Source organism: Grus americana, chromosome 5 (genome assembly GCF_028858705.1).
Source record: "Grus americana isolate bGruAme1 chromosome 5, bGruAme1.mat, whole genome shotgun sequence".
Classification (NCBI taxonomy): Eukaryota; Metazoa; Chordata; class Aves; order Gruiformes; family Gruidae; genus Grus; species Grus americana.
The window spans coordinates 52,381,115-52,403,001 of NC_072856.1; the positions used below are offsets into that span (position 1 = coordinate 52,381,115).

Genomic DNA, 21,887 nt, shown 5'->3' on the forward strand with positions numbered 1-21,887 from the left:
CTTTCTTTGGAAGATTTGAAGCAGCATTTCACTAATTAGACATTTCCAATAAGAGAACAGCAATCACTTAATCTTCCTTGCTGGATTTGAGAGCCTTTGAATCCTTTGCTTGACTTATTGTCATTCCATATCATGCCTCTCACTTATACTCTTCTAAATATGCTGTCTTCAGCTAAAGCTATAAGCAGCACAGACTTAAAAGCATTCTTTTAAAGATATGTATACATTTAATTAATTTATGCAATAAAAAAACTGAGGATCCTCTTTGTGAGCGCACTGCAGGCAGTAGATAGTTTTAGTTCTTTGGTTTAATGACAGAGTTATTCCAAGTTGAAGACTGCACAGGTGGGAAGACACTAAACTTCACGTTGTAGACTACTGCAATGAAGACTTTTGCAATGAAGACTATTGTAATTCAATGAACATTTTGCAGTGAGGTTTACAAACAACTTTGATGGATAATGCATTCAGACACACTCACTCTGTCTTAAGTGTCTTTTGATTTTTGTCACATCTTACTTTCTAACAACGTAAATACGTACATATGTATATTTATGTATGTACACATACACGTATATATACACATACACAGAGAATCAGGTTGAAAGGGACATCAAGGATCATCTAGTCCACCCTTTCTTGGCAAAAGTTCCATCTAAACAAGATGGCCCAGCATCCTGTCCAGCTGAATCTTGAAAGTGTCCAGTCTTGGGGAATCCACCACTTCCCTGGGTAGATCATTCCAATGGCTGATTGTTCTCATCGTAAAAAACTTTCCTCTTGTAGCAACTGGAATCTCCCCAGGAATAACTTGTACCCATTACCCCTCACCTTTTCCGTGTGACCCCTTGTAAAAGGGGAGTCTCCATTTTCTTTGTAGCTACCCTTTAAATACTGGAAGATGGTGATAAGGTCTCCCCTAAGTCTTTTTTTCTGAAGGCTGAGCAAACCCAGTTCTCTCAGCCTTTCCTCATATGGCAGGCTTCCCAGTCCTTTGATCATCTTTGTGGCCCTTCTCCGGACCCTCTCCAGCCTGTCCACATCTTGTTTGTACAGCAGGGACCAAAAGTGAACACAGTATTCTGGGTGTGGCCAGACAAGCACTGAGTGGGATAATGACTTCTTTATCCCTGCTGGTGATGCCTTTGTTGATGCAGCCCAGCATCCTGTTGGCTTTCTTTGCTGTAGCAGCACACTGGTCACTCATATGGAACTTGCTGTCCACCAGGACCCCCAGGTCCCTTTTCACAGAGCTGCTCCCCAGCTAGGTAGATCCCAGCCTAGGCTGCACTCCTGGATTATGTTTTCCCAGGTGCAAGACAAATACACACACACCCCCTTCACCATTGAGCAAGCATTTACGGATCTTACTTCCCCTGGTGTGTTCCAATTCCATTTCCTCTCCCCACAATTGTCACTACTGCTGTTCCTCTTCCCCTTCTTTCTAGCTATCAGTAGATAAAACTCCAGCAAAATTTAGCTTGAACTTGATGTTGGACCCATTTTTGCACCTCACTGCATCCATACACACATGCTGAATCTTCCTGTGAAGAACAGAAAGACATACTTTGTATGTTCCATAAGCAAGAGTAAGATGGGACACATGGAAAGCAGGTCATTTCTAAGGGCTTGCTGTGAACTGTTAACTGTCTAGGGTTACAGCGTAACATGCTCATTTAAGTACCAAGTAACAACTGCAGAAGAAGAACATGTCAACTCAAGCATCCCACTCAATCTATCACCTCTGAGGTTACAGAATGAAACCTCAGAGTGAGACGGTAAGCACTTGGAGGTGGTCCTACCTCAAATAAGGAAAAAAAAATTAAGGCAATTAAAAACTACCATTAGTTATTGGCTTTATGCCTTTGTCAGAGGTACGTACATCAGTATCAGACCACTACTACTCAATAGGAAAGAAGACTGCAAATCCACTGGAATGGGATTTGCCCTAAACTGGACTGAAATGGGGCAACTAAAACAGATATCTTTAACTGCTTCTGTGCAGGTTGCCTCACTGAACAGTGCAGCGAGGCTGATGCTTGAAACAGGCAGCAGACAGTCCCTCATTGCTTAATAACATGGTGCTTTGTTCATGACTGCCAAAGAAATAAAATCTAAATACTCAGAAGAGTTTTATCTTTATATAATCAGGTTATCCTTGAACTTGCAAGCAGAAATACAAATCCCAGTGAAGCACAAAATCCCTGTAAGAATAACTTGTATTTAGTTGGGTAATACCTACAAGCCTCAATCACCTCTGAAGAGACTCTGAATTCAGACTGAAAAGCTTTATAGTCCACTCTTACAAAGAGAAAGAAGAAATTCCAGGGGAAGAGGGGAAGAGGAGGAGAATTAACTGTACACTATTGGGTAGAAACATATACTATTTAGCTGTCAATTACTCTAAACTTATCTAGACTGTGAATACTATTTAAGACCGTTCTGTGACTTCTGCCTCATTCTAGAATACACAGATGATGATATTCTTGCAACCTGCTAGCATGGGAAGAAGGCATACTAAATTTTATTAATCTTCTCTTCAAACTGGAAACATAGTAGCAAATAAAGATGATTCTGAACATGAACAGAACAAAAACAAAACAATAGTTTGCTCAGTTTGCTCAGGTATACTGGTAGCCAGTCACCCAGTAGAAGTGACCAAGCTAATGAAATCTGAACAAGATCAGATCAGGCTTCATATGACAGATTTCAATTTTTAAGCATAAAACTTGAAATCAGAAGCAAAAAAAAAACCACCCACCATGTCTAGGCAGAAGACATGCTGGGCTTTGTCTTTTGTTTTTAGTTTGTTTTTTTTTAAATAAGCCGAACCTACAAAACATTCCAGGGTAGAAAAGATACATATTTTACTATTTTCTAAGAAATTATTTTTACATTAAGTAAAATTAATAATATTAATCCTTTCTGCAAAATCGATGTCTTTATGTTTCAACTGTTACATATCCTTATGAAGTCAAATAAAACACAGCCAGAACAGTTGAGCTCTGGGAAAATATTCAATTAAATTACTGGGATTCCTTGGAGATATAAGCAAATTTAGGTACTTAAAGTTGATCAAGTCCAAGATTGCATTTTCATAGAAAGAACATAACAAATTCAACAGAAATCCTCATAGATTTAAAAAAACCAAACCAAAACAAAACAAAAACCACAACCAAAAAACACAAAGCTGAGTGGAAGTCTACTCATACCAGACATTGCCAAAATGCCCACACAGATCCTGTATGAGAGAACTGGGCAGATTTATGTCATATATAAGATCTCCTCAAGTCCTCTCTACCCACTTTCATCTAAAAATTGCCCAGATCTAGCTAGCATCCTTTTGTCTCTGCTACTAGTTAGTTCTCTTATTTCATTGACATCTCTACTGAGAATGATTCGTGCTTGTCTAACGTTTACTAGAGGACTGCGTTGGTGGAAAACACTCTCTTCCAAGACTAATGTTAGAAACAATCCTTGACCAGTTGTCAGTGAATGCTATTGAAGTCTCTTATAAATTGTGTTTGCTGACTTTGACACTCCTCTTGCTGTAACAAAAAGCCGAAGTTTAAACACAGCAGACCAAAACAAACATTTAGACACAGTAAATTCCACTTTCCTCAACACACTGACCCAGCTTACAGCCTATTAATGAGTCTTCTAAACTGAAGTGGCACTGCCACCTTAAGACACAAGGCCAGCATTACAATTTTCACTATACTAGTAAAAAAAGAAAAAATTAACTTCACTTTCTGAATTTTTAAAATAATATACTCAGGTAAGAAAAATTCAAAAATAAAACTACACAAGAAATGCACTGCTTTAAGTCATTTTATCATGTTATTACTATTTTTCTCAATTAAGTAGCAATTTATTTAAGCAATTTAGCTTAGGTCGAGCATTTTAACATTCAGTAAAAGGCATCACGGTGAATCAAGGTTCTCCAATTCTGTCCACAGCAACTGCAAAACTGCACTACTTTTATAACTCTTAACTTTGAGCAATAGCAATAATACGTTTAGTATCTAGCCACAGTTATTGTGATATTTACATATGGAAGGACTTTTAAATACACACATCAAAAAAATTTGATTGGGTGACAGCACAGCTAGAATATTAATTGAAGTAAAAGTCTTGTCAACCTAGCACAAACTCTGAATAATTTAAAGGAACCAAGTCATCCCCTTATTTACCTACAAATGTGGTAGTCCACCACTGTGTTGATGATATGCACACCAAAAAAATTCTTTAACTTCAGACAAGAAGTGAATTATTTTTTTAAAAACTATTTCCATATTATTATACCGGAAAAAGCAATCTCACCTTTAGTAGAATACGCTTCAGCAATCATCCGTAGCCTATATGGTGGCACTGCAGCTAGCTGCAAGTCATCAACTCCAACTCTAGCATATGTGTTCAGAGCTTCTTTGTAATCACCTTCCACATAGTTTAATTTGGCCATAATTAGGTTAGCTTCTTGTAGGAATTCTGGCTAGAAGGAAGAGGAATAAGAAAGGTTTGGTTTTTTTCCCTGAGAAAACACACCTAATTCTTTCTGACAATTATTTGGTCTGTTTTCTATATATATTCACTGCAGAAACCCTCAGGATGTTTTTTACAACAAACCAACAAACCAACAAATTTCTATCTTCATGTAGTATTTGGGAAGCTTGCAGTAGGGAGTGAATCCACAAAATCTCACTCCACCAAGCTACAGAAAAGGATTACCAGTCATTTTATATATTCACATATTTATTTACACATGCACCAGAGACACCTCTCAGTCAGAGTCTAGCTTTCCCAGGTGACAAAACTATTTAAAGGCAGCCTATCGTTATAATCCCTCCAATGATTTTTTCTAACACCACAAGCACAAGTGAAAATAACATAGGATCAAAACTTAATTATATATGCTCCACAGCCTATATATTTAATTCACACAATTTCAAAGTACCAGGGCAGAAGAAATGTCTTGAAAAAAGAATTCATGAAAGAATGAAGAAAGGAAGATAAATTAATACTCCCACAAATCACAGGAAACAAAACATTAGACAACTGTAAAACAAGGTCCTTTTGATCTCTCAAAAGATGGACACTGAGTACAGAAAAGATAAGCTGATGTAGTAGCTACAACAATAGTTAGGTAAAAGGAGGGCCAGAATGGTTAAAGAACATCAGAAGGTTATGACAGAAAATTGCTCTCAAGTATTAACCTCACTTTCTGCACCCACAAAAGTAATTTAAGGAACCTTTCTTGAATACTTAAGAGACTATTACAGAAATTTGTGAAGTATTTCACATTTTTTAACACTTCTATTTAATGCACTACAGAGAATGACAGAGTTATACACTCCAAGAAAAACTTCCACAAAACAGGCTGTAAGTACTTAAGCATCCCAGAAGTCAATAGCAATTCTCTTATTCTTCTAATGAAAGAAGATTTGAGAAATTTGTCTGAATAAAAATCCACGAAGAAACAGAGAGGCATGAAATAGCATCATGCTGATGATGTTCTGGGAATAGCAATGGTACTAAAGCACCACACAAGCACTTTCAACATTTTTGTCCATGATCAGCAGAGTACTCCAGTCAATGTCAGCTTTTCTAATCCTTGCTCAGACTGACTTACATACCTTTAGGTTTCCCCTATCAAGTGCTGCCGTGAGATGTTTCCTGACCTCAGTCAGCTTTGGCCGGGGGCCCCGTGGACTACTACTCTGTTTAAGAGCGTTTTCCTTCAAAAATTGTTCTAGCTTGGACTCCCCAAGAAGAAGTTCTGCCATGTCATCTGTAAATAAAATCAAACACATGAAATATGAGAAATCATTTTATTTCACTAACATTTCAGTGGAGGCAGTCATAACCTGAATTTTAAATGCAAACTAACCAAAATAAACACAGCATCAAGTATTCAGCTTTAACACAACTCATGCTGTACTTTGTTTTACTTTTCAATTTATCTTTTACCTGCCTGATTCACTGTAGAATCGTCTCCTGTGTTCTAAGCTATAATCAATTAGAACATTAACCTGAAGTCAATGTTCTCTCTTTCCTCCTTAAAAAGCAACACTTGATTCAAAACCCTTATGTATCTTTCTGAACACGACAAGATACATTTCTGATTACCAAAAAAATGGTGTTTCACAAAATGCCTATTATAGTTTCAAATATGGATACTGATATTGGATTAATTTATCCCACTAGTTTTAAGTTACACATCCCTCATGACATCTTTGATCACCATCCATATCTCGGCTGTAGAATGTGGATATCACGCAGACCTTGTTAAGGCTCCAGCCATCCCAAGTCTTCAGGACGAAAGTCCGTTTCTCATTATTTTCCTCGTTTCTTAGGAGACACACCACCACTTCACAGACACGAAGGTAGAACGCAATACCAGGCTGCCCAGCAAAGCTACAGCTAGCACGTTTGCCAAAATTCAAGAAACCAGTCATCCTCTACCTTGCCCTTATTGAGGACCACTAAGCTTATTTTACTGAAATGTGTTGGGTAGTTCCTCTAGCAAGAGGTGTGCTGTAAAAGTCATCACCTCACTATCTGGGACTTGAAAAGACCACGTTATGTCTTGCAAACAAGGTCTGAGTAACACAAATTTGAACTAATAATCAATCAAATAGATTTTAAAAAGGGGAAAGGCAAAATCTAACAATCAGAAAAGTGCTCACTGCCCTATAACATATAACACTGTCCTCACAGGTTATGGGAAGGGACAGAAAGACCAGGACATGCAGAACTCGGTGTCACTGTAGAGGAAAAGCTTTCCCTCCAGAAGTATATATGCATGTGTTGGGTTTGCATGGCAAGGTTTCAGTAGCAGGGGGGGCTACAGCGGTGGCTTCTGTGAGAAGCTGCTAGAAGCTTCCCCTGTGTCTGACAGAGCCAATGCCAGCCGGCTCCAAGACGGACCCGCCGCTGGCCAAGGCCAAGCCAATCAGCGCCTCTGTGATAACATATTTAAGAAGGAAAAAAACCAGTTAGAGAGGGCTTTTGGAGCCAGAAAGAGAAGTGAGAAGATGTAAGAAACTCTGCAGACACCAAGGTCAGTGAAGAAGGAGGGAGAGGAGGTGCTCCAGGCACCCGAGCAGAGATCCCCCTACAGCCTGTGGTGAAGACCATGGTGAATCAGGCTGTCCCCCTGCAGCCCATGGAGGAAGGATGAGGGGGGGTAGAGATTCCACCTGCAGCCCGTGGAGGACCCCACGCCGGAGCAGGTGGAGGCACCTGAAGGAGGCTGTGACCCCCTGGGAAGCCCACGCTGGAGCAAGCTCCTGGCAGGACCTGTGGACCCGTGGAGAGAGGAGCCCACGCCAGAGCAGGTTTGCTGGGGGGACCCATGTTGGAGCAGTCTGCTCCCGAAGGTCTGCACCCTGTGGGAGAGACCCACGTTGGAGCAGTTTGTGAAGGACTGTAGCCCGTGGGAGAGACTCACGTTGGAGAAGTTCGTGAAGGACTGTCTCCCGTGAGAGGGACTCCATGCTGGAGCAGGGCAACGATGAGAGGAGTCCTCTCCCTGAGGATGAAGGAGCGGCAGAACAACATGTGATCAACTGACCGTAACCCCCACTCCCCGTCCCCCTGTGCTGCTGCGGGGGGGAAGGTTGAAGTCAGGAGTGAAGTTGAGCCCAGGAAGATGGGAGGGGTGGGGGGAGGTGTTTTAAGATTTGATTTTATTTCTCATTCCTCTACTCTGTTTTGCTGGGTAAGTTAGATGAGTTTTCTCTCTAAGTTCAGTCTGGTTTGCTCGTGACAATAGTTAGTGAGTGATCTCTCCCTGCCCTTATCTTGACCCACAAGCGTTTCGTTACACCTTTTCTTCCCTGTCTAGTGAATGAGGGGAGTGATAGAGCGGCTCTGGTGGGCACCCGGCCCCCAGGCAGGGTCAACCGACCACAATGCATCAGCATTATCTTGCCTTTTAAGTACAGCAAACTTCAGTCTTGCATCAGTTGGACTAGTATACGACCCATGTACAATGTCACTATACAGTAAGCTATAAGGACCAGTGCTGTCCTGTAATATGTCCTATGAAGTGGAAAGACAAAAACCTAGAACTTTTTTTTCCTTTAAACCTCCAGCTAACTGCCAATTCTTAAACCACAATTTCTTCACGAGAGTGTTTAAGAGAACAGACAAACAGCAAAAGCATCAAGGGAGTGCTTATTTTTCCATTTATATTTTTTATTTGGTGTTCTGGGAAAAATATCCATGGTAATCTGGACATTTATTTGTTCTCAACTACCATTCACTCACATTTTACTGTTTAAACACTACTGCAGATGAAGACAAGCCACACCACAGATGCAGTCTGGTTACCAGCCTGCTTAATCTTCTGGCTTTCAGACCAGTTGTCAAACTCATCAATCTCAAATTTGCAGAGACAGTTCCACTCTTTTGCCCACCAAAGTTTTTCCTGATACTTCAGCTATATTCATCTGGTGTCTAGATCAGACAACACCAAATAATCTGAAGCGTCACTTTCTACATACACTTTCTTCTTTTAAGAGCACCTTTATGCCTCTACACATGTGTTTTGTTTTGCCTAAACTGTGCACCTTCTGCTCAATTTATCCTCCCAACGACAAGGCACTCTGGATACAGCTTTGATGCTGTCCAAAAACTCAGTTCCCTGAAAGATAAGGAAGGGGAAAACAAAGTATCTCCCTGGTGCACCATTACTTTAAGACATTTGAAAAAACAATGACACTCAGCATGTATTTGATAATACATATTAAAGGCATATAATTCCCAGTTAAAAAAAAATAAAAATATTACTACCACTCAATAATACAGCTACAGTATAACAATAAAATCTTATTACCCACGAATTGCCAACCACAAAATGCTTTTATTTACCTATTAAAGCTCATATGGCAAAGAGCAGTTTGACATGCATCAGTAAGTCCATCATACAATTTTAACATCCCTTAACAAAGACATTGAAAACATTTCAGTCAAATTTTATAAACTGATCATCTCAAACACCTGAAGTACAATTTAACAAAACAAATAAGAGAAGTTAAACTTAAGTACTGACAAATATAAAGGCTTTAAGTTTGTACACTATAGTATTTTAGTTATAACTTAGGGTATACCGCATTGAAGGTTAGCTAACCTCCTTGCACACTGGAAATTTAACATTTCTGAACAGAACTAGAATGAGAAGGTTCTACAGTAAATACGAATTATTTTGGTAATGCACAAGAAATCCATTGTTAGCTGCAGCAGGAAACAAGTTAAAGAGGACTTTAGCACTTGGTCTATCAGGACTGAGCACATTTCTGACTTAACATGGCTTGCAGAGGCTTTCCTGTGTTTAGAAAACAAGGAGGAAAAACAAATTCTTTACTACAGCATGAGTTTTACCCATACAACATACCAGAGTACAGCAGGGAGAGCGCAGTAGGTGCTCTCAGCATAAGCACCTGGAGGGACCAACAACGGGCTTTGAAATCCCCTGTCCGCAGCCTCCGTTGCTCTACCACCTCATAGCAGCAGCAGCCACCAGCTCTGACAGTCATGGTCAACTGCACCTAAGAAAGGGCCCAAGCCAGAGACCCCAGATTGCCACAGGCTGGGACTCCAGCAGGATTGGAGCCTGCCTGAAGACTGGGTTGAGGTTGGCCAAAGGCAAGCAACCACACTTTGCCCTCTGGAGAGGAGCAAGAAAGCCAGCTAGAAACATCCCCTTTTATTGCACAGAGCTCTTCATCCTGGACCACACTACTCATCTGTATTTTGCACAACAGCCATTTTTAATTTCATGGGCTCTCGAAACCCCTATTCTTTAAAGTTTCTTCTAATGGTTTATACCTGAAATTTCAAATCCTCTGAGGAAATAAAAGTAAAGAAGGACCCAGTTTGTTCCCATACATTCACAATGTTATCAGTATAATTCCAAGCATTTTTGAAGCAATTTACGCTAATTTTGCTACTCTTTCATTGAAGTCTGTTCAGCAAAAATGAAAAATAAAAGACATTTCAATGTCCTAAGTGAAGAAAAAGAGACAAGAAACATACTTCAACGTTAGGGCAGGCAACTCAGGATCATACCCAGTTGAGTTTTGAGCATTTCCACAGATTCCAAAACCCCTCCAGACAACCTTTTCCAACATTTGACTGTTCTCATTGTGGAAATGTTTGCCTTGCTATCCATTCCACATTTCCCCTGTTGCAATTTTTGTTCATTGCTTCCAATACTTTCACCATGCATTTCTGAGAAGAGGCCACCTCCATACTCAAGGCAGGGTGGGAGATGGCAGCAGCAGGATCCCCTCTAAACCTTCCCTTTCTAAGATTTAACAAATACAGCTCTCTGAATTTGTTTTCTTAGGTCATGTGCTTTTCCCTCCTTATCATCTTGGTGGCCCTCCACAGGGCTATCTACTATACCAATGTCTTGCTCATGCTGGAGAGACCAAAACTAGATATAATATTCCAGATGCGGTCTCACAAGTGACAAACAGTGGGAATAATAGTTTGTCTCAAACTGCTGACTACATTCTTGCTAATACAGCACAGTGTGTGGTCGGTCTTCATTGCTGCAAGGGTTTGCTGCCAACTCGCACTCCCTTTGTTGTCCACCAGGACCTTCAGATATTTTTCTGCATAGCTGCTTTTTGGCCAGTTGTTCCCCAGGCTATACTGTTACAGTTATTCCTTCTCACGTACAGGACCATGGCATTTGCCTTTGCTGAAGTTCATGAATTTTGCCATTAGTCCATTTCTCCAGCCTGTTGAGATCCCTCTAAACAGCAGCCATATCCTCCTCACCAGTTTTCTATCACCCACAAACACACTGAGGGTGCATTCTCAACGTCTATATGACCAAGAAAAACACTAAACAGTACTGACTACAGTATCAGTCCCCCAGAGGCCCAACTTCTAATTTGTCACAGATTGGATTTTTTTTTTTTTAACCTGTGATCAAACCTCCAAGCCCAGCCAGTTTTCTACCTACTTCCTAGTCCACCTGTCTTTTCAATTGAGCTACAAGAATACTCTGAGGAACTGCATCCAAAGTCTAGCCAAAGTCAAAGCTAACAATATCCACTGTCCCTCCTTTACCCATACAGTCAGTCACTTATCATCAAAAGCTATCTGGTTGGTTAGTCCTTGATAAACTCATGTTGACTGATCCAAATCACCTCCTTATCCTTCCAACTAGTTTCCAGGACATGCTTCCTCATCTTCCCAGGGCCTGAGCTTTGGCTGACCAACCTACATTCCCTGGATCCGCCTTCTTGACTTTCTTGCAAATGGACATACTTGTCTTTTTCCAGTCACCAGGAATCACTCTCAATCACCAGGACCTTTAAAAAAAATGACAGTGTCCTTGCAGTAGCATTGGTCAGCTCTTTCAGCACTCTGACACAACCCACCTGGGTCTCAGAGACTGGCATATGCCCCCTTTGCCCAACACAGTTGTCCTCTGTTGGGGCATAATGCTTCACTCCATGAGACTTTTCCATCAATATCAACAGATTTACTGCAAGCACTGATACAGTATACTAAAAAGCACAAATGCTACAGTCAATTGTCACTTGCTGCAATAAGGCAAATTTTCCAAGAGAAGCAATATGCTAAAATGAGATTTTTTTTTATTTTTAAAGATAGTCAGCATCTATTTTGTTTCAGTTTATTTTCTGCATGTTCTTTCTTTTCCTTCAAACAGAAAACTTAGCACAATTGATAAAAATCAACAGCTTGTGTAGCTTCAGTTTCAAGCTGCAAACTAAACAATTAAACATTAAAATGACCAAATCTAACCCTGACATTTTGGACAAAATCCCCTTTGTTACAGCCTTATTCCAAACTCCACATTTCATTAGCATAGCCACAGCATTATCATAAACAAATTGTAAGGTCAGATATTATGACCAACATTACCCTGCTTAAAGATAGCTTTAGCATAGCACTCTGTAGGACTGCATTTTCTGCAATTGTTCCATCTCTCTGGAAATCAAAGAATATAAACTGCATGCACAGAAAACACAGCTGGTTTTGTACACCAATGCGAGGCAGGTTAGTCTTTGGTGTAATGAGTTTAACATGTGCTGTGTGAAAGGGTCTCAGAGATCAGAGGCCCACTCCAAACTTACAAAACTGTGCTTCAGAACATTTTCACAGGATCCAATTATTTGCCTTGCAAAGAATAGGTCACTGAGGGGTCCTTTCAGCACAGGCATTTTACTAATAATATTCAGAAGACTCCAGAGAGTGTTCCGAGTACACAATTTTTGCTTATAAGCCTCTTTAAAAAGGTGATTAAAAAAAAGAGTAGGCCTTGAAAATAATACTTGAGGTTAGCATAGTAATGTCCTACTTGGGAAAAGAACAATGAAGATTAATTTTGCTAATTGGATTTTTAAAGCTAAATGATGACTTAAAAATGGGTAAAAATATGTCAAACTGTTTTAGTTTTAAGGATGTGCAAGTAGATACTTCCTCCCTGATCAGTACTCATCAAAACCAAAGTATTTCATTTAACGAGCAACATTCCTCTTTCCTTTTATTCAGTTTAATGCTTCACTGAGCAACCTTCATTTCCAAAGAAGGTTGAGGAAACACGAATGTCAAACGTAGCAAGGAATCCAAATGACACTCTAAAACCAGTGCTTTGGTTCAGGAGCTGAAATATCATCAAGGCTGTTTGCAATGAGAAGAGTGAGATCTATCACAGTCATTCTTCAACACTTCAAATCGCAGAACTTCAAACGTACTAAAGAAGAAAGCATCACACATGCCTCCTCTCTCATACGCATTCCTTTAAGTAGGTCTCAAAAGTTCTTCTGGCCCACACTCCTGTAACAAGCATTTCTTTAATTAAATTAAATACAGTATATCTATCTTTATGGAGAGACAGGTAAAACACACAGTGTGGTGGGTTGACGCGGGCTGGAGGCCAGGTATCCACCAAGCTGCTCTATCACTCCCCTCGTCAGCGAGACAGGGAGGGGAGAAAATAAGATGGAAAAACCCTAATGGGTCAAGATAAAGGCAGTTTAATATAGCAAAAGCAGAGGTTGCATGCAGAAACAAAGGAAAACCAAAAGATTTATTCTCTACTTCTCATCAGCAGGCAAGGTCTGGCCACTTCCTGGGAAGCAGGGCTTCAATACACATGGCGGTTGGTCCGGAAGACAAATGTCATAAATAACAAATGCCTCCCCTTCCTCCTCCTTTCTCTTAGCTTTTATTGCTGAGCAGACACCATATGGTATGGAATATCCCTTTGGTCAGTTTGGGTCAGCTGTCCTGGCTGTGTCCCCTCCCAAGATCTTGCCCACCCCCAGCCTACTGCTGAGGGGGAAATGTTGGAGAGACCGCCTTGATGTGTGCCAGCACTGCTCAGCAGTAGCCAAAACCCTGGGGTGTTATCAACACCTTGCTGGCTACTGATAGACAGCACAGCACTGTGAGGGCTGCTATGGGGAAAATTAACTCCAGCTCAGCCAGACCCAATGCACACAGCTAGACTGTGCACCAGCTGCCAGAGATGTTTTGTTTATATAAACTGCAAAATTGTCACCGCAGTATGTGAAACCACTAGTTAGGATAGTTACAATAGATTAGCAAGTATCTTGAAGAACAGGTTAGACACTAAGGAAAAAGAAAATAAACCTTGCACTGTTAGGTGTGAAAATGCATTCCCTGAGGCAGGAGGATTTTTAAAAGTAAGTGCTGAAACCATCCCTAGTACTAAAGGGGGAAATAATCATTTCGCATGTAACCAGAACAGCAGCACTGGCACATGCAAGAGCAGAGTGTAGCTGTACTCCCCTCCGTACTCCAGCTGCCCAACAGCTGACAGCAAGCAGCACCACAGAAAGAGGAAGACCAGCTCTAGTAGCTCCAATTCCCACCTATTTGTGGGGCCACAGTGGAACAGGCATAGACATAGATCTAGCACTCTGCAGAAAGTTTTTAACATTATTCCTCTCTTGTACACAGCAGAATTTCTCATGCTGGGGAAAGCAAGAGGAGAGAAACAAGAAGCTGCCTCTGCAAAATTTAATTTAGCCTCTCTCTCCTTCCTCTCTCATCCTCCTCCTCTCCCCCCTAAGATAAGTTTCTTCTCTCTCATAATTACTTGAAAAAATATTATATTGTCTCTAAAGACTGGATACAAGCAAGAGCAAAGCCTTAAGTTCATGCTGGTGCATACTCTGAAACTATCCAGATACCTTAAGATGAGAATCAAACCAGTCTATAGGCACCCAGATATTTTGTTCCCATCATTGACACAAGTTAGAGAAGCTAATGATCCATACACTACCTAGGGACAGTCACAGTGCAGCAACATGTATTACACGTATTTGCCTAAATATCAGACTAAAGGCAAGAGAGGAGAAAACACCCGTCACAACTCACACACAGATCCGATTAAGCATCAAAACAAAAGCTGTTCTTCTAGGTCACCCATACACAGCGCAACTCACCCCTTCCCTGTACCATTGCTATATGTCATGAGACACAGCATCGTAAGAGAAACGGTTACTGTCAGACTGGCTTTCATCCCAGAAGTGTGGCACTTGCTCGGCCGCTAGTGACTAACGCTGGAAGACAACAGGGCACAGAATGCAAACCATAAACATTACTGCAAAGCAGGATTTTCTTATTTACCGAGTCACTCATCTGCTAAGTCAGTCAGTCAGGGCCAGACATCGGCAACAAATTTTTAAATCAAATTATGACAGAGTGCTTTATTAACAAAGCATTGGCTCGAGGCATGTCAACTATTCTGTGCCAGTAAGATTGAGCCTCAATGGTGCTTATAACAAAATTCCAATTACCTAGACACTTCTGAAAGAAACCATTTATGAAACCATAGTTCTAGCAGAGTTTTTAATCAGTTTTACCTATCCCTTAAGACATCCTGAAATATCATAAGTAATGTTTGAGAAGAAATTGCTTTTCTTTTTCTTCCAGCGCAGCACGAATGATCTAGGTTATACTCTTCTACGAGATACTTCATAAAGACAGAATTAAACTGTGTAAAGTTTTTAGATATCTTGAAGTCTATCGTTCTTTCAGCAAATCTAAATAGATATTTCGGAAGAAAAAAAACCCCCTGTTAGTAAACAGTTTCAATACCATGAAAACCAGTTTCCCACTTTTAGAAAATTGAGATAGTTATGGATTAATATAAACTTCTTGATCAAAGGAAAGACTCTCTCTTATTCTTCCATTCCTCCACTGAAGAGCTTGTCAACAACAATTACTTACTAGGGGATATTTGATGACTTATATCACAACCGCATTGCAGAACCATTTTCTAACTGGAGAAGGACAGCCTAGCTTGCCCATCTGTTTCTGCAACATCACAGTATGACTGAAATAATCCACTTGCCTAATAGGATGTCCTCTGCCTATAATCAAAGACAAGTCTGAGCACCTTGGAACTGCCAAACTGAAGGATACTTTAGGTGAAATAGCCATTTCTGTTAGCACTGAAAGCAAAAAACCCAGACACTTCTACACAAACAGTTTTCTTTCAGCTTCGAGAAAGCTGAGACACACTCATACAAAATGTCTTGAAAAGAACCTTGTGCAGACATGGCTATCCCTCTTTGCAGTATGGATCAACCCTAACTATCTTCAAAATGAGAATAAAAGCTGGCATAAATACGGGGTAGGGGAAAAACCACACATGATTATGTGTCTTTGTAAAACAGTGTCTAAAAATATCATAAATACAGCTGCTTTGCTACTTGATTTTTAACATCTGCTTTTTGAAGCAAAACTGTTACCAGACTATTGGGATCCGGAGCAGTTACTCGCAGAAAACCAAAATTAAAACAGAAGATTAATCTTCATTTATCCTAGGCCAAGAACGATGAAGAATGCTTATTACTGATAGCTTAAAATCACAGTCCATCTTGAATCATCCACTGAATCTCATGCTAAAATACAAAATAATCAGTTTTCTGATGAATGCTACCACACAACCTCCAGGCATTTGGTGAAGAACCCAGGGGTTGTTAGCAGGCTAGGTGAGAGGAATATCTAGCTCTAAATTCCTTCCTAAAAGTAAGTTTAGGGAGAAGGGGAAAGGAAAGAATGGCAACACTGCACACAGCTTAAAAAGAAAAAAAAAAAAAAAAAAAAAAAAAAAGCCCTAACTGAATACAGATTAGGAGGTCTGTCTCTTGCCTGCAGAATCCCTCTCCATAACTTTGAAAGTTCTTTCAATTCCAGAGTACACCAAGATGCATCCATAGTGAATTATTAAGCGTTCTCAACAGAAGTAATGAACCTGCTAGCTGTTGTTCTGTGGGGTACCAAATAGCTGCTTTGTTAAAGTATTACTTTTCCTGTGGTGGTTCAACTGTCTTGGATAAAAACCAAAGCAAAACACTAAAGATTGTCTAGGCCATAAGGACTATCTATGTGGTTTCTCAAGTGTTAATAATAATTATTTATTTCAGTTGTATTTTTAACACCACAAGGAAATACTTGAAAGGTACAATGCAAACACACCTCTCACAGATAACATAGTTGCTATCACCTCTGTGGCAACAACTATCAACAACCCTGCTCCTGGTATCAAGGTTCCACGCACAAGATATTCCTCGACAATGAAACAACCGTGTCACAGTGCTGTGGTATAGAATACCCATGACACTGTGCTAATGAAGATAGTTACACATTATTGAGCCTTGACAGCTCAACATCTAAAGCGAGAAAGAGTATGGGGAAAAACAGTGATTTCTTCCTTATATGCCAAATGGTATAGATTAAAAGAAGTATTTTTAGTATTTTGTTTCACACTCTTCTGAATTACACAGCTGCAAGAAAAATGTGTGGAATTAGGATAAAATCTCCTACCACAAAGATTTAAGCAAAGAGGTTCAACCTCAGACTCTGGCCCTGAGGATCTGAATTTTAATAGGAAGTATTTAGGAATAGGAAATACAGAGAAAACTAGCTACAGACTGGCCAAACAAATTTTAATCTTTCCTTGTAAGCAAGCAGATAATACATCTAGAAGCATGTTGTATCACTTCACCCACTCTGCACCACAATCTTCAGTATTTCAGGTAACGTATTTCAGACTCTTAAAAAGCGCAATTGTCCAGATGCATTGAAGTTGAAAGATCACAGTTATCATGACATGAGATCAATTAGATGATTAGATGAAGCACTGAGTTGTAAGAATAGAAGACGCTGCTGCTTCACCTGCCTTACACTGGATTCCAGAGAGAGAAAGAAATAAAAAACTCAAGCCTTAACTCAGTACTAAAAAATTTAAAAAAAGCAAGGGAGGAGAGGGTCAAGGGGTAGAGAGGACAAGTATGAGATTTCCAGTATCCCAATGGGACCATAAATTGACGTGCAGGATTCCAGCAAGCTGAGACTTGCCTTGTAATCTCTATTCTGGTGTTGCAAATCTTCCCAGAGAGAAACTAGCTTGAGAGCGAGAAAGGAAACTCCTCCTACTCAATCTCTAAAACTCTTATTCTCTCTAAAGGTAAAACTGAAGGTTCAGAGGACCTGAAGGGCTGCATGTGGCATTGAGAGGATTTTTCCTCAGACTTCCTAAAACATGCTGGATTATCGTTATGCCTAAACTAAAAAAAACAAACAGTGAAATTTTTATCCAGGAGTGGGATGCAGCAACAAGGATCCCAAAGTGGTCAATTGCTCCATATAGTACCGAGACAAAAAATTTCAGAGTAAAGTTTCTGCAAAAACAGCTGAAGAGGAGAAAAATCTTACAGCATCACACAGAACATTTATTAAGAAGGCCGTTTTGAAATGGAGTTTTCTTCCAGAGGAGGATCTGCAAATCCTGGATCCAGAGCTGATTTCATATTAATCTGGCAGAAACAGCATGAAACGCGTGTTTTCTAACTGGGAACAAGTTGACCATATGCTTAAAACAAAGACATTTGCTTTGTTCATGATACATGTACATTCTGGTTTCAGCTGGGATAGAGTTAATTTTCTTTCTGGCAGCTGGTATAGTGCTGTGTTTTGGATTTAGGAAAAGAATAATGGTGATAACACACTGATGTTTTTAGTTGTTGCCAAGTAATCAAGGACTTTTCAGCTTCTCATACTGCCCTGCTAATAAGAAGGCGAGGGGCACCCAAGAAGCTGGGAGGGGACATGGCAAGGACAGCTGACCCCAACTGGCCAAAGGGATATTCCATACCATATGACGTCATGTCCTGTTTGTCAGCTGGGGGCTTGGTGCAGCAGCTGGGGGCCTGGGGTCGTAGCTGGGGGTCTTGCGCAGCAGCACTCAGAGTGATGGTGTTTGTCTTCCCAAGTAACCATTACAAGTGATGGAGCCCTGTTTTCCTGCAGATGGCTGAACACCTGCCTGCCCATGGGAAGTGGGGAATGAATTCCTTGTCTTGTTTTGTTTGCGCATGTGGGCTGGGAGGCTGGGCAGCTGGGGGTCATGCATAGCATCGACTTGGGGTGATAAGAAATTGTGCTGTTCATCACTTGTTTTGTATATATTATTATATTTTCCTTTTGCGGTTTGTCCTATTAAACTTTTTATCTTAACCCATGAGTTTTCTCACTTTTACTCTTCCAGTTGTCTCCCCCATCCTGCCAGAGGGAAGTGAGCAAGCAGCTGCATGGTGCTTAGGTGCCAGCCAGGGCTAAACAATGACAGTCCTTTTTGGTGACAATGTAACAGTCATTAAAAGCATTGACTGTACCTGAAGAGGAATATTAGCAGAAGTCTCCATGTACTTATTCAAGTAACTCTGACCAGAAGTTACTTACATTAAAATGAATGCTGAAACTAATCTTAGATTTATATAAGGTCATTAAAGAAAAGAAAAACAATATATGGATGGATATTGTCATTTATGATTCCGTCACTAAGTAGCAAGAATTCACAGCATCACAGGATGGCTGAGGTTGGAAGAGACCTCTGGAGATCCTCTAGTTCAACACCCATGCTCCAAGCAAGATCAACTAGGGCAGGTTGCACAGGATCTTCTCCAGTCAAGTCTCTGGGAAGAGTAGCATAAATAGAGAATGTGCAGACCAACAGGCACTACTGGCAGAAAGGCTGCAGACTGATACCCACAATACACATGTAAAACTAGGAGCAGAAAATACAGTCAGCTGCTCAAAGAAACTTAATTCTACTTATTAACACCTTTAATTATGCACGGTCATTCACTCCACCTCGTAAGTACACAGAGGGCATGGTACCCTTTTACTGTGCAGCTAGGCAGCATCTAGGCAATTTTTCCTGCTTGACAGCCAAAACTCACTCTGAAGAAAAATATTATAGACTTCCCAGACTATTTATGCATATGCAAATTTACTTCCAAAGTACCTTTACAATAGAAATTTATTTTATGAGGGCACATATTAGGAAAAACAGAAATTTGCAGCAATTGTTTCAAATTATATTATTTTTATGGCTTTTTTTTTTTTTTTTTTGTCTTCAAGCTCCCAACTCTCGTGAAATGTTAAGACCATCAGAACAGTAAATAATCAAGCCAGGACAGCCACAATATATCACTTAGATAATTTGTAAGTTTATGGTTGAATTAAACTTGGCCCATTCAGTCAAATTCAATGTAAAACCAAGAAATAAGAATCTAAGTCCTACTCAAGACTAGGAAGCATGAACTGTGGGAAACAGGATCACCATCATCATTGAATGTTTAACTGGGAACAGTTCTAGTAACCACATTGAGGGGGAATGAACAAAATTTAGCTTCTTTCCATTTATGTTTTGTTTAGGTTACAAAGAAGATCAAAGAATGACTTGGAGAACAGGAAAAGCACATGCTGTGATAGCTAGGAATTCTTTTCAACCTTGCTTCTTGCTGTGATTTGTTTCTCAAAGCACAAACCAGTTTTCCTGTCGCTACTAATAACAACAATAATAAATTAAAACAAAACAAAACCCCCCAAAAAAACCAAACAAACAAAAAAACCCCTAGAGACTATTTAGATGGAAGACAAAACCAAACCATGTCATGGGGACAGTGGCTCTTATCCATGCTCTACCAAGCACCTACATTGCAGGACAGTGTAAATTTGACAGATGATAATGGAATCCACCTTTTGTTCTCCCAAGAAGGTAAAGAAAATGATTGACAAAAAAGAAGAAATACGAGACTGAAGAGATCCTGACTCTGCTCAACTTCTTATACATCAGGAACACTTTCTCGCTCCTAAACCTCACCATCTAGAGATTTTGGTTCGCATCTTCACTCCCTGGGCATCTCTCTGTATTAATTACTGATTAATTGTCAAGTCAGAAGAGGGACTTCTTTCATCTGTGGGATGACCCAAAACACAGATGAGCCTCTATTCCCCAGAAGAGGAGATCTTGCAGTTTCCTACCATTTCCAAAAGCCAATCACTCACAAAAAACAGCCTCTTCTCATCCTCTTCCCCACCATTAGTTCCACCTAGGAAAGCTCAAGTAAATTCTTGAAAGGCGGTAGCCTACACCTGTCACTCTCAGAGGTGATTGCCTCAGGTACATAACCACTAGTTTTAAGACAGAAAGCATCTTTTAGCAACTTTGTTGTTTGGTCTTTGGTTTTGGTTTTTTTTTTTTAATTCTATCAGTTGTTCTAAAAGCATTCCTGCCTCTCCTTAAACCCAGCTCTAAAGCAATCCCATTAGAGCCTTGATTAATGCAGAGTGTTTTCTCCCCATTAAGGTAAAGAGACTGTAATTACATGGTAAGAAGAAAAACAGAACTCTAGCTGGAAGCTGAGCCCAGGCAAACCTGAATTTGAAATAAGGCACACTTGAAAGATAAGCAACAACTTGTTCACATAATTAACTGCATAAAAAATACAGGAGAGCCTGGAAGCTGTTGGTGTTTTCATCTTTGTTGCCTTTCCAGAAGTTTTAAGGAGATAAAACAAGTTACTGGGCTCAGGTGAGCTGCATTCACGATTTATCTAGAGCCAAAAGTCACTTCCCACCCACTTTTTGTGAAAGGCGCACAGTTTACACCTCCTTTTGGGAAGAGGAAAGATAAGTCATCTGTGAAACTTGGCAACACCCTCCACCTCCAGACAATGTGTAACTACATAATAGGTGTCAGTTCCCCAAGGAGCTGTCTGCACCAGGGCTCCAGCACCTAACAAGCTCAAGGCTGAAAGGACTACTCCTTTATTCTAATGAAGAGGAAGCTCTAATTCATATAGCCAAGGAAGTAACCAAAAGAGAATGACACTATGCATTTTCAGATTAAATGCTTAAATGGGGAACTTAACAGTGGAAGAGCAGCATTTGCTAAACACTGTAACATGTAAGTCTTATTTCCTCCTTTCTTTCAGTGCAGCTTAAACATTCAGGATCTACTTTCATTATCAAAAAAACAACTCCTAAGTATCTACTAGGGTCAGATCCTGATCCTCTCCTCTCCTCCTGACAATACAAGCACACATTTCAAAGTCCTCTGAAGTGTTGCCCTTTCCATGCTACACATCAGAAACAGCTGTAGAGCAGCTGTATCAAAACTCGAGTTGTTGATTAATCATCGTTAATTCTACAGAATACTAATATGAGTGACAAACTTAGTAACGGAGTGCTTAAGGCAAGGAGCTTTCTTCCTACTACAATATTACAGATTTTACAGATTTCTTATGTGATAATTCCACAGGCAGTGATCAAGACAATTATAAAGACAGAATGAATGATCTGACGAAATATTTGATTCTAGCCTTCGTACCAATCACACACATATCACCAGTGGGGTGGGAACTGGCAGAAACTCATGCACCATCTCCTGAAGCAACAGAGCAACTGATAACATCTCTGATCAGAGCAGCTTACTAATAACTGCCACTATGCATTCTGCCACACGTTTGCTGACACCAGACAAATGCCCAGATTCAGCACTCTTCCTCCAGAGCCTG

The 21,887-nt window shown here is 40.2% G+C and overlaps 1 protein-coding gene across 6 annotated transcripts in view; it reads right to left on the reverse strand.

The window, feature by feature from the left end:
* The window catches only part of TTC7B (tetratricopeptide repeat domain 7B), a 151,915-nt gene that overhangs the window by 122,410 nt on the left and 7,618 nt on the right, over positions 1-21,887 (reverse strand). For 3 of the 6 annotated variants that reach the window (XM_054827195.1, XM_054827193.1, XM_054827194.1), the window contains exons 2-3: positions 5,634-5,788; positions 4,324-4,492 (exon numbers count right to left, since the gene is read on the reverse strand). The exons of 1 other annotated variant lie outside the window; for it this stretch is intronic. In XM_054827195.1, coding sequence (XP_054683170.1) covers positions 4,324-4,492; positions 5,634-5,788 — 324 coding nt within the window. Of the gene's footprint in view, positions 1-4,323; positions 4,493-5,633; positions 5,789-21,887 lie in introns of those variants that run through there. 2 more of the 6 variants (XM_054827198.1, XM_054827196.1) reach the window with 2 other exon arrangements.